The sequence below is a fragment of the Hemiscyllium ocellatum genome, chromosome 10 (assembly GCF_020745735.1).
Source record: "Hemiscyllium ocellatum isolate sHemOce1 chromosome 10, sHemOce1.pat.X.cur, whole genome shotgun sequence".
Classification (NCBI taxonomy): domain Eukaryota; kingdom Metazoa; phylum Chordata; class Chondrichthyes; order Orectolobiformes; family Hemiscylliidae; genus Hemiscyllium; species Hemiscyllium ocellatum.
Genome location: NC_083410.1, coordinates 75,164,755 through 75,178,612, shown reverse-complemented (window position 1 = coordinate 75,178,612; position 13,858 = coordinate 75,164,755). Strand labels below are relative to the sequence as shown.

Genomic DNA, 13,858 nt, shown 5'->3' with positions numbered 1-13,858 from the left:
CTCTAAAGCTGACCATAAAACAACCATCAATTGTAAATATCTATCTCATTCACTTATGTCCTTTAGAGAAGAAAACCTGCTATCCTGCCCAGTCTGACCCATTTTTGACTGTAGTTCCACAATAATGTCATTGACCCTTAACTGCTTTCTGAAATGGCATTCTCACAATTGAAGGGAAATTTAGGAATAAACGCGATATAATGACTCTGTCAGCAACAGTTGCATATCATGGAAGAATAAACATTAACTCTGTTAACTTACACATATCTTCATATCATGTAAAAGAGTTATCTATGAATGTCTCTACTCTGACTTTTCTGTGCATGTTTTCATCTTTTGTCCTGAGCTATTTTTCCAGAATTGATGAGAAAAAGCTATTGTTTTTCTAGAGAAGAGCTGCTTCTTCTACTGTTCTCATCCAATATTGCATTTGTCGTCCTCATGTCTTTCTCATGAGGGATTTTCGCTGCATTTCATCCCCTGTCAAATACATTGGTAATAACTAATATGGAATTTCTCCCTCTCTAAACACCTGCCATGGATGTATCAGTCTGCTTGGCTGCATCATGAATGCGCCTTCAGTGGTCAACAAACCTTGGAGAGGGGGTTTGAGCCTAGAGCTTCTGACTCAAGAGCAGGGGGTTTGCTATCTACTAAGCATAAGACCTCATTCTGAAGGCCAACAATTTTTGTTTTAGATCTTAAGCAATTATATTCTTCTTCTCAAATCTTAAAGGTGCAAGTATTTTTGCTGATTGAACAAGAACTGACAGCAGATGAAGACATTTCAAGGTAATGGGTTTCTACAGCTAATCTTAATGATTTAACTGCAATTTCCCAAAACTAAGGTCCCACTTTCTGTTGTTGGAAAATGTTCTGGTTGTTCATTCCATTAAAGACTCAGCGAATAGGTGCAAAACTCTGGTTCAAAAGATGATGCTAATGTTCTTCGGGAGGGTTTAAACTAATTCAGCAGGGGGACGAGAACCTAAATTGTAGTTCCCAGTGACCAGGAGGTTGAGAGTAGCAAGATCAGAGCTAAGGTTTCAAGGTTGTAAGAGTGCACTGACAAGCAGGAAGGTGGTTTGAAGTGTGTCTACTTCAATGCCAGGAGCATCCAGAATAATGTGAGTGAACTTGCAGCATGGATTAGCACCTGGTGATATTGTGACCACTTCAGAGACACGGATAGAACAGGGACAGGAAAAGTTGTTGTAGATTCCGGGATTTAGATGTTTCGGTAAGAACAGAGGAGATGGTAAAACAGGGAGGTGTGGCATTGTTAGTCAAGGACAATATTACAGTGGCAGACAGGACTTTTGAGGACTCTTCTACTGAGGTAGTATGGGCTGAGATTAGAAACAGGAAAGGAAAGGTCACCCTGTTGGGAGTTTTCTATAGGCCTCTGAATAGTTCAACAGATGTAGAGGAAAGGATTGCAAAGATGATTCTGAATAGGAGTGAGAGTAACATGGTAGTTGTTATGAGGCCTTTAACTTTCCAAATATTGACTGGAAATACAATAGTTTGAGTACTTTAGATGGGTCAGTTTTTGTCCAGTGTTGTAGGAGGATTTCCTGACACAGTGTATACACAGGCCAACAAGGGTGAGGCCACATTGGATTTGGTACTGGGTAATGAACCCAGCCAGGTGTTAGATTTAGAGGTAGGTGAGCACTTTGGTGATAGTGACCACACAAGTTGGTTGTTTATTTTAGCGACAGAAAGCGATTGGTATATATTGTAGGGCAGAAGTTATTGCTGGTGGAAAGGCAATTATGATGCAATTGGGCAAGATTTAGGATGCATAGGATGGGGAAGGAAACTGCAGGGGAGGGGCACAATTGAAATATGGAGCTTATTCAAGGAACAGCTATTGTGTGCCCTTGATGAGTATGTACCTGTCAGGCAGGCAGGAAGTGGTTGAGCGAGGGAGGCGTGGTTTACTAAAGAAGTTGAATCTCTTTGTCAAGAGGAAGAAGAAGGCTTATGTTAGGATGAGATGTGAAGGCTCAGGTAGGGCGCTTGAGAGTTACAAGTTAGCCAGGAAGGACCTAAAGAGAGAGCCAGGAGGGGACACGAGAAGTTGTTGGCAGATAGGATCAAGGAAAACCCTAAAGATTTCTATCAGTATATCAGGATTAGAAGAATGGCCCTATTCTTTCCCTAGTCAATCAAGGATAGTAGTGAGAAGTTGTGCATGGAGTCCGAGGAAATAGGAGAAGCGCTAAATTAATAACCACTGAGCTATTGCTGCCTCACAGCGCCAGGGTACCGGGTTCAATTCCTGCCTCGGGCAACTGTGTGGAGTTTGCATATTCTCCCCGTGTCTGCGTGGGTTTCCTCCAGGTGTTCCGGTTTCCTCTGACAGTCCAAAGATGTGCAAGTCACGTGAATTGGCCATGCTAAATTGCCCATAGTGTTAGGTGCATTAGTCAGAGGGAAGTGGGTCTGGGTGGGTTACCCTTCGGAGGGTCGGTGTGGACTTGTTGGGCCAAAGGGCCTGTTTCCACACTGTAGGGAATCTAATCTAATATTTTTCTTCAGTGTTCACACTGGAAAAAGACAATTTTGTCAAGGAGAATACTGAGATACAGGCCACTAGACTACACGGGATTGAGGTTCACAAAGGAGGCGGTGTTAGCAATTTTAGGAAGTGTGAAAATAGATATATCCCCTGGGCCAAATGGGATTTATTCTAGGATTCTTTGGGAAGCCAGGGCAAAGACTGCAGAGCCTTTGGCTTTGATCTTTATGCCATCATTGTCTACAGGAATAGTGCCAGAAAGTTGCCACCTCGGTTGATAGGGTTGTTAAGAAGGCATACGGTGTGTTAGCTTTTATCAGTAGAGGAGCCATGAGGTTACGTTGCAACTGTACAAAACTCGGGTTCGGCCGCACTTGGGGTATTGTGTACAGTTCTGGTCACCGCATTATAGGAAGGACGTGGAAGCTTTGGAAGGGGTTCAGAGAAGATTTCCTAAGGTGTTGCTTAGAGGAAAGGTCTTATTAGGAAAAGCTGAGGAATTGAAGCTGTGTTCATTAGAGAGAAGGAAGTTGAGAGGTGATTTAATTGAGACATAAGATAATCAGAGGGTTAGATAAGGTAGACAGTGAGACCTTTTTTCCTTGGATGGTGATCGCTAGCATGAGAGGACATAGCTTTAAATTGAAGGGTGATAGATATAGACTCGCCAACATTGAGGGCATTTAAATGGTCATTGGATAAACATATGGATGAAGTTGCAATAATGTAGGGTCGATGGACTTCAGATTGGTTCCACAGGTCGGTGCAACTTCAAGGGCCAAAGAGCCTGTACTGCGCTGTTATGTTCTCTGATGCTGAACCACTTTTTCAAGACTGACATGTAGAATTAAGTATTAATTACAGTGTAAATTTCAACTTTATGCAGTGACCTCTTCGGAATTGCTATGCCAGGTTTTTAAACTCCTGGCATCTTAAGTTACAACCTTAGCAACCCCAAGTACAAAAGCTTCTCACTTTACTGTGGCATCTTTGGGTGAGGTTTAGACTTTACTGCTAAATTACTTGAGTTGAAAATCTGAATTGCTCATCAGAACCTGAGACAAATCTTACATTTCTTACATAGAAACCTTACAACTTCACTTTGTCAATCCTCACTAAATTTGACTGAAGCATCCATAGTAAGAATTTTTTAAAAAATCAAACTTGAGCTGCACACGACTCGATCCTACCCTATGTCTTGCACTGGATTTACATATAATGTGGAGTCACTGTGTACTTCACTAATATTTTTCCAAATTCTGAAGCCTGATCATTATTAATTATTATATTATTAATACTTATAATTCCAAGTGTTATCCTCTGCATAATTTTGGAGCAAGCTGTATATCAAAACAAAGCTTGGAATTTGTTTCATGTTGTTTCAGTAGCATCATAAGAGCTAGGAATATTGTAGAAATATTGTTATTCCTTAAGTGATAAAGATGGATTTCTTAAAGCTGCAACAGAGGACCCATCCTTCCTGTAGTTGACAGCAGAAGTTTGGTTGCCACAATTGTTAGACTCCTGATTGGAACAACATGACTGTTTTCATTTAGGACCTGAATATGCAAGCCAGAATGATGGCAAGTGCTAGTTTACATTGAAAGTGCTTGCACAATCTGTACTTGGTTTCCAATGGGTATGTAATTCACAATTTCCATCAATGGCACTATACTGCATACCACAAAACTGACTACTGGAAGAAATTTAAGAAATATGTGTACTTACAAGCATATCTGTGAGGTTGGAGTTATAGCTTGTGTTGAGTACAATAGATGGATGCTTTATTCTTGGGTCATGCTGTACTGACCTAGGAATGTTCTACTCTCTAGTGTTGATGTGCTCATTTTTTCCAAAACAATGCTCTTAAAGTGTACCACTGAATGTACGTGTCAGCACATTTTTGAATCACTTACAATATTTTACTGACAGGAAAGTTCCAAAATATAGAGTAAGCATATACCATTGTTAATCCTCTTATCAATTTCAGAACTGCTGGACCATCAGTGTCGGGCTTGGAAACCACCTACATGGGAGGTAATGGGGTCTCCACATCTTACAACAATCAACGGTGGCTTGGCCTATACCTGTCTGCATGCAAATTCCTGGATTTGGCTTTGAACTTGCCCTCTGAAAACCTTCCCCAATTTCAGATGTAAGTGAGTGAAGGTATTATTGTTTTCTTTCAAACATGATATCAAATCTAAAGTTGTTAGTGTTATTGTGATTGTTTCTCAGTGATACTTTGCAGAAAAAGGAGAGAAAAAAATACATATTTGAAGGATTTAAGTGCAAATCATTGTTCTTTAAACTGTAACCAATACTTTTGCAGACAGCTGTTTTAGCTAATGTGGCCTTTGTATGAAGGCATTTCGGAAATCCATTTCGGAGGCATTTACAAAAAGAGAGGTCAAGTTAGATGAAACTGTTGAAAGTTTTGAGGTTAAACAAATTAGGATTGATATGGGAATACAAATGGAAGTTACTACTTAGATTTTCAAAAAAAATCCAAAATAAGCATCTACATGTAGAAGATTAGGGATTGGGGGTACTATGTTAGAGCATAATACAGTCTGTACCAATCAACTAATCTCATGTCCCTGCTCATGGTCCGTATCCCTCCATTCCCTACCTGTTCATGTGTCTGTCTAAATGCCTCTTAGAATTTGCTATCATATCTGGTTCTACTGTCTCCACTGGTACCTACTACCTTCTGTGTTTTTTTAAAAAAAAGTTCCTCCCACATCTCCTTTAAACTTGCCCTGTCTTACCTTAAACCTACACCCCCAAGTATTTGACATTTCCATCCTGGGAAAGCGATTCAGACTATCTACCCTATCCATGTTTCTCATAACTTTATATACCTCAGCCTGTGATGCAGTAGAAAAACAATCCAAGTTTGTCTGACCTCTCCTTATAGCTAATATACTGTAATCCAGTCAACATTCTGGAAACTTCATCTGTATCCTTGCCAAAGCCTCTGCATCCATGTCATAGTGCAGCAACCAGAACGGTGCACAGTACTCCAAATATGGCTTGACCCAAAGCCTTAAACTGGCAACATGACTTACCAGCTGTGCCAACCGATGAAAGCAAGCATCATATGTCTTCATTGTCCCTTTCATAAGAACATAAGAAATAGGAGCAGGAGTAGACCATCTGGCTCCTCAATAAGATTTTTTCTTAGACTCAGCTCCACTTACCTGCCTGCTCTTCATAACCCTTAAAAGCTTTACTGTTCAAAAAGCTATCTACATTTGCCTTAAAAACATTCAACAAGGTACCCTCAACTGCTTCACTGGGCAGGCACTCTCATAATACTTTGGATGAAGAAGTTCCTCCTCAACTCGGTCCTACATCTGCTCCCCCTAGTTTGTAGGCCTAGTTTGACCCCGTCAGTGGAAATAACTTCCCTGTTTCTATCTTATCTATTCCCTTCATAATTTTATATGTTTATATAAGACTACCCCCCTCATTCTTCTAAATTCTAATGAATATGGTCCAAGTCTAGTGAATCTCTCCTCATAAACCAACTCTTTCAACTCTGGAAAAAACCTAGTGAATCTCCTCTGCACCACCTCCAGTGCCAGTACATCCTTTCTCAAGTAAGAGACCAAAACTGCACACAGTACTCCAGGTATGATCTCACCAGCACTCTACACAGCTGCAGCATAACCTCACTGTTTTTAAACACCATCCCTCTCACAGTGATGGACAATATTCCATTTGCCTTCTGGATTATCTGCTGCACCCACAAACCAACCTTTTGTGATTCATGCACAAGGACACCCAGGTCTCTCTGCACAGCAGCATGCTGCAATTTTTTCACCATTTAAATATCTTCTACCAAAATGAATGACCTCACTTTTACCAACATTGTACTTCATCTGGCAGACCCTTGCCCACATGCTTAGCCTATCTACATCCTTCTGCGGACTTTCTGTATTTTGCACACATTTCTTGACCGCTCATCTTAGTGTCATCTACAAAATTTGACACCGTACACTTGATGCCAAACTCCAAATAGTCTGTGTAAATTGCAAACAATTGCAGTCCCAACACTGATCCCTGAGGCACATCACTGAGGCACATGTCAACCAGGAAAACACCATCTATCGCCACTCTTTATTTTTCTGTCAGTTAACCAATCTTATATCCATGCTAATATTACCTGTAATGCTATCTTTTGTGTAGCACCTTGTCAAATGCCTTTAGGAAATCCAGATAACCACATCCATTGATTTCCTGTCGTCTACTGTGCTCAGAATGTCCTCAAAGAATTCCAGCAAATTAGATTAGATTAGATTACTTAGTGTGAAAACAGGCCCTTCGGCCCAACAATCCACACCGACCCGCCAAAGCCCAACCCACCCAGACCCATTCCCCTACATTTACCCCCGCACCTAACACTACGGGCAATTTAGCATGGTCAATTCACCTAACCTGCACATTTTTGGACTGCTGGACCCATGCTGAGAATGTGTAAACTCCACACAACTCCTGAGGCGGGAATTGAACCCGGGTCTCTGGCGCTGTGCCACCTTGCCGTCAATTAGTTAAACATGACCTACTTTTCATGAACCCATGCTATGTCAGAGAGCTGTGGACTAGGACTCAAAAGTACCTCCATGTATCAATGCTCCAGTCATTTTACAGTATACTTTCCTCTTGCATTTGACCTCCCAAAATGCTTCACCCCACATTTGTCCAGGTTAAACTCCATCTTCCACTTCTCCACCCAACTTTCTAACTGATCAATATCCTGGTGCATTCTTTGATAACCTCTCACTATCCTCAACTTCTCTAATTTTAGTTTTGTCTGCAAACTTACTAATCAGACCACTGATGTTTTCATCCAAATTATTTATGTAAGTTACAAATGACCAAGATCCCAGCACTGATACTTGCAGGACACCACTGATCACAGACCTCAAAAACTACAATTAGTCTTTTATGGCCAAGCCAATTTTGTATCCATCTTGCAACTCACCATGTAGGATTCCATATGATTTGATCTTCTGGACCAACCTACCATGTCCACGTGGACAACATCTACTGCCTTACCCTCATCGATTATCTTGATCACTTCCTCGAAAAACTCAATCGAGTTTGTGAGACAAGACTCCCCTGCAGAAAGCCATGCTGACTATCCCTAATAAGTCCAATCTTCTCCAAGTGTAAGTAAATCCTGTCCGTAAGGATCTTTTTGATAATTTCACCGCATTGATGTAAGGCTGAACAGCCTATAATTTCCTAGATTATCCCAGTTGCCCACCTTGAACAAAGGGACAACAGTAGCTATTCTCTAGTTTTTTTGAGAGCTTTCCTGTGGCAAAAGAGGATACATATCTATCAAGGACTAACAATGTCCTCCCTTACCTCCTTCAGTATCCTGGAAAGAGCCCATCGGGTACTGAGGATTTGCCTACCTTAATGTTTTCCAAGACACCCAACAACTTCACCTTCTTCTTAATATCGACATGCCTCAGAGTATTAACAAACTCCATCTAAATTTACCATCATGTATGTCTTCCTTGGTTAATGCCGATGAGAAGTAATCATTAAGGACTTCACACACTTTGACTGACTCTGCACATAAATTTCCTCCTTTGTCGTTGAGTGGACCTACCATTTCCCAAGTTACCTTCTTTTTCCTAATATATGTATAAAATGCCTTGAGGTTCTACTTAATCCTATTTGCCAAGGACATTTCATGACACCTTCTAGCCATGGAATAAGGATAGCAAACAGAAAACAAAAATAAAAGCCATTTTGAGGTTGGCAAGCAGTAACTGGTGAGATTCTACAAGAATCAGTTATGTACAATTAAATATTTAAAAGGAATAAAGTTAAAGTTCTTAATTGGAGTAAAACAAACTTTGACAGTATGAGACAGGAACTTCTAAGAGTTGACTGGGGTAGTCTGTTTACAGCTAAAAGGACAACTGGCAAGTGGGAGATTTTCAAAGGTGAGATAACTATAATTCAAAACATTTTGTACCCGTTAAAGTGAAGGGTAAAGCTGGTAAGAGTAGGGAACAATGGAAGAATAAAGATATTGGAGTTCTGGTCAAAATGAGGAGTAAGCATATGTTAGGAAAAGACAACTGATCAAGTGAATCTCTCTAACTGCGTCAGGAGTATAGGAACATTCTTAATAGGGGGGCTAAAAGGGGATGTGCAATAGCCTTGGCAGATAAGGTTAAGGATAATCCAAAAAGATTCTATACGAATAAAAGAGCAACAGGGGAGAGAATAGATCAATGAGGTCACCTATGTCTGGAGCCACAGGAGATGGGAGAGATGCGAAACAAATATTTTGCATCAGTTTTTACTGTGGAGAAAGAAAAGGAGGCTAGGGAACTCTGGGAAAGAAATACTGATGTCTTGTAAATAGTCCACATTAGAGAAAAGGAGGAGCTGGACATCTTAAAAATCAAAGGTAGATAAGTCTTTGGGACCTAATCAAGTGCACCCCAGGAAGTTGTGGGAAGTCAGGGAAGAAATTGCAGGGCCCCTAGCGGAGATATTTATATCACCTATACCCATGGGTGTGGTGCCAGAGGATCGGAGAGTGGTTACTGTTGTGTCTTTATTTAAGAAAGGCTGTAAGAAGAAGCCTGCGAGCTATAGACTGGTGATCCTAATATCAGTATTTCAATATTAGGTAAGTTGGAGGGGAATTCTGAGAGATAGGATTTATCTGCATTTGGAGAGGCAAAGACTGTTAAGGGGTAGTCACCAAGGCTTTGTGTGTGGGAAATTGTGTCTCACAAGCTTGATTGAGGTTTTTGAGAAAGTAACCAAAAAGATTGATGAGGGCAGGGTAGTAAATGTCTACTTGGAATTTAGTAAAACCTTTGACAAGGTTCCACATTCTTGATGGTAGGAGACAGAGGTAGTGGAAGGTTGAGTTTTGGACTTGAGACCTGTGACCAGCTGTATTCTGTAAGAATTGGTGCTGGGTCCACTGTTGCTCATCGTTTATGTAAATGATTTGGATGAGAATTTAGGAAGAATGGTTAATAAGTTTGTGGGTGACACCAAAATTGGTTGTGTAGTCAACAGTAGAGAGGTTATCTCACATTACAAAGGGACCTTGATCAATTTAGCCAATGGGCTGAGGAGTAGCAGGTGGAGTTTAATTTGGATAAATAGAAGGTATTGCATTTTAGTAAAGCAAACAAGGGCAGGGCTTATACATTTAATGGTAATGGTATTGGGTACACCTGTCAAACAGAGAGACTTAAGATTCAGGTGCGTTGTGTCACAGGTAAACTGGGTGGTTAAAAAGGTAAAAACAATGTCTGCAGATGCTGGAAACCAGATTCTGGATTAGATTAGATTAGATTACTTACAGTGTGGAAACAGGCCCTTCGGCCCAACAAGTCCACACCGACCCGCCGAAGCGCAACCCACCCATACCCCGACATTTACCCCTTACCTAACACTACGGGCAATTTAGCATGGCCAATTCACCTGACCCACACATCTTTGGACTGTGGGAGGAAACCGGAGGACCCGGAGGAAACCCATGCAGACACGGGGAGAACGTGCAAACTCCACACAGTCAGTCGCCTGAGTCGGGAATTGAACCCGGGTCTCAGGCGCTGTGAGGCAGCAGTGCTAACCACTGTGCCACCATGCCGCCCATTAGTGGTGCTGGAAGAGCACAGCAGTTCAGGCAGCATCCAAAGTGCAGCGAAAGGCATTTAGCATGCTTGCCTTCATTTTCAGACCACTGAGTATAGGTGTTGGGATGTCACGTTGAAGTTGTGCAGGATGTTGGTGAGGCCACTTTTGGAGTACTGTGTACAGTTCTGGTCACCTTGCTTTAGGAAGGATATTACTAAATTGGAGAAAGTGTAGAAAAGATTTAACAGATGTTGACAGGACTAAAAGGTTTAAATATCACTGTGGCGTCTGGACTGATGAGCTGTTGTAACTTCAGTCACCAAATTGTGGATGGGTACAGCTAGTGTTATCATGAATTATGCAAGTCCTTGTGATACAGTGGTTGTGTACCCACCTCTGAACGGGGAAGCCAGGTTCAATGCCCACCATCGAAAGATGTAATAGTGGCTGAAGGACTTAGGGTAATGGATGAACCGAAGGGAATTTATATTAGGCAGGAAATAGTGTTGGAGAGGCTGTTAGGTCTGAAGGCTGATGGCCTGCTTCCCAGGGTACATAAGGAGTTGGCTCTAGAAATCATGGATGCATTGGTAATCATTTTCCAATGTTCTATAGATTCAAGGTCAGTTCCTGTAGATTGGAGGGTGGCTAACGTTGTCCCACTTTTCAAGAAATGAGTGAGTGAAAACAGGGAATTATAGACCGGTTAGCCTGAAGTCAGTAGTGAGAAAGATGCTGGAGTCAATTATAAAAGATGAAATTACGACTCATTTGGTTATCAGTAACAGGATAGGTCAGAGTCAGCATGTATTTATGAATGGCAAATCGTGCTTGACTAATCTTTTGGAATTTTTTGAGGCTGTAACTATGAAGATGGACAAGGGAGAACCAGTAGATGTCGTGTACCTGGACTTTCAAAAAGCCTTTGATTAAGTCCCACATAGGAGATTAGTGAATAAAATTGGGGCACATGGTACTTGGGGCAAACTACTGACTTGGATTGAAAATTGCCTGGCTGACAGGAAGCAAAGAGTTGTGGTAAACAGGTCCATTTCGGAATGGCAGGCGGTGAGCAGTGGGGTACAACAAGGTTCGGTGCTGCAATTGCAGCTGTTTACAATATACATTAATGATATAGATGAAGGTACTAAAAGTAATACTAGCAAATTTGCTGATGACACAAAGCTGGGTGGCAGGGTGAAATGTGAGGAGGATGTTATGAGAATGCAGGGTGACTTGAGCGGGGTAGGTGAGTGGACGGATGCATGACAGATGCAGTTTAATGTGGATAAATGTGTGGTTATCAGCTTTGGTGGCAAGAACAGAAAGGCAGATTACTATCTAAATAGAGTAAAGTTAGATAAAGGGGAAGTACAACAAGATCTAGATGTTCTTGTACATCAATGAATGAAAGCAAACGTACAGGTGCAGCAGATAGTGAAGAAAGCTAATGGCATGCTGGCCTTCAAATCAAGAGAAATTGTGTATAGGAGCACAGAGGTCCTTCTGCAGCTGTACAGGGCACTGGTGAGACCGCACCTGGAGTATTGTGTGCGGTTTTGGTCTCCAAATTTGAGGAAGGACATTCTGGCTATTGAGGGGGTGCAGCGTAGGATCAAAAGGTCAATTCCCGGAATGGCGAGACTATCATATGTTGAAAGTTTGGAGCGACTGGGCTTCTATACACTTGAGTTTAGAAGGATATGGGGGGATCTGATTGAAACATTATAAGATTATTAAAGGATTGGACACTCTGGAGGCAGGAAGCATGTTTCTGCTGATGGGTGAGTCTAGAACCAGAGGACACAGTTTAACCATAGGGAGTAGGCCATTTAGAACAGCGTTAAGGAGAAACTTCTTCACCCAGAGAGTGGTAGACATATGGAATGCTCTGCTCCAGAAGGTAGTGGAGACCAAGTCTCTGGATACTTTCAAAAAAGAGATGGATCTTGTAAAGATAGTAGAATCAAGGGTTATGGGGATAAGGCAGGAACAGGATATTGATTGTGAATGATCAGTAATGATTATAATGAATGGTAGTGCTGCCGAGAGGGGCTGAATGGTCTACTCCTACACCTATTACCTATTGAGAGCTGTGGAAGAATAGGTTTATTAAAATCTCCAAGATCTTTCACATTAATGTGTATTTAGGCTCTGGATTTCCTTCAGAGTATAAATGCATTGTACAATTTGTCATGAAAAATCCAGCTATGTTTTGTGGATTGATATAAATTCTAGTTAACTCTTGAATGTTTACTTAAGATAGATCAAATTTTAATTGGTGCTTTTCTAAATAGTCTCATCTATCTAGTTAGATAGTTAGAGCCCTGTTTCCAAATATGGCTATTAGTGATGCATTTTGATAAAAGTGAGTGCATCAACTATTGTTGGTGTTCGTGTTGTTGCTGCTCATACATTTTCATCCAATAAATTTGTGGACACTTCGGAAAAATGTCTGTGATGCAATTATATAAGTACAACAAGCTTTAATTTATCCTATACGTTTAGGTATCGTTGGGCTTTCATTCCAGAAATATCTGATGATTCAGGGTTGGAAGTTCGCAGGCAGGGGACACATCAACGAGAATTCAAACCTTATGTTGTTCGATTAGCCAAACTGCTGAGGAAAAGAACAAAGGTATTTTGTTTTTACCATCTCTCTACTTCCTCCTTACTCAAATTCTTCTAAAGGCATTGACCTCTTTCCTGGGTAGGTTTCAACAGGCACTCTCCAATAGGTCAGACAAATCATTAACATCCATATGTGACCCTTGATTGTGACCAACAGCAAGCTGGTCAACTACAGACAGTATTACTGCTGAATTCCATCAAAATATACAGCCTGATCTTTCAGATTAGAAGGAGAAGGAGGATACAATTCAGACCATTGTGCCTGCGTCAGCTGTATTACCCAGTGCCAATCTCCTGCATTTTCCTCACACCATTGCAATCCAAATAACAATGCAATGTCTCTTAAGTATCTCAGTTAAACCTGCCTCCATCACCTTTCCAGGCAGTACATTCCATCCTAATAACTCGGTATGTGAAAATGTTTTTTCTCACATCGCCCTTGTTTCAATTGCACATCACTTTAAATCTATGCCCTTTCATTCTTGTTTCTTTTACAAGTGGGAACACCTGCCCCATCTACTTTATCTAATCTGTTTTTGAAAACCTCAGTCAGATCTCATTTCAGCCGCCTTTTCTCCAAGGAAAACAGGACCAACTTTTTCATTCATTCTGCATAACTAAGGTTTCGCATAACTGGAACCATTTTAGTAAATTGCATCTGCATGTTATGCATTTGCACCTTTCCTGGAAGGTGATGCCTACAACTGTATGCAGTACTTCAGCCGAGGTCTAACAAATGAATTGTACAAGTTCAACATCATAATACGACCGAGAAGATGGTATTTTTGTTTTACTGCTCTTCCATCTGTCTTGCCACTTTCATGATCTGTGGACTTGGGTGCTCTCAGGTGCCTCTGCTCTTTAGAATTATACCACTCATATTCTCTCTTGGTGTTCTTCCAACCAAAGTACATTACATCACATTTCTCTGCATTGAACCTCAGCTGCAAACTATCCACTCCATCAATCTGTCAATGTCTGTTTGGATTTCCACAGTTTTTCTCAGTTTTGTTATGACACGGAGTCAGACAGCTGAATCAAATCTGCCTTTCCACCCCTTTAGTT

General features: G+C 41.1%; 1 protein-coding gene across 7 annotated transcripts in view; it reads left to right on the top strand.

Moving 5' to 3' along the window:
- The window catches only part of dop1a (DOP1 leucine zipper like protein A), a 315,487-nt gene that overhangs the window by 288,118 nt on the left and 13,511 nt on the right, over positions 1 to 13,858 (top strand). For 5 of the 7 annotated variants that reach the window (XM_060831625.1, XM_060831624.1, XM_060831626.1 and 2 more), the window contains 3 exons: positions 737 to 792; positions 4,518 to 4,682; positions 12,671 to 12,800. In XM_060831625.1, coding sequence (XP_060687608.1) covers positions 737 to 792; positions 4,518 to 4,682; positions 12,671 to 12,800 — 351 coding nt within the window. Of the gene's footprint in view, positions 1 to 736; positions 793 to 4,517; positions 4,687 to 12,670; positions 12,801 to 13,858 lie in introns of those variants that run through there. The other 2 variants (XM_060831630.1, XM_060831629.1) reach the window with 2 other exon arrangements.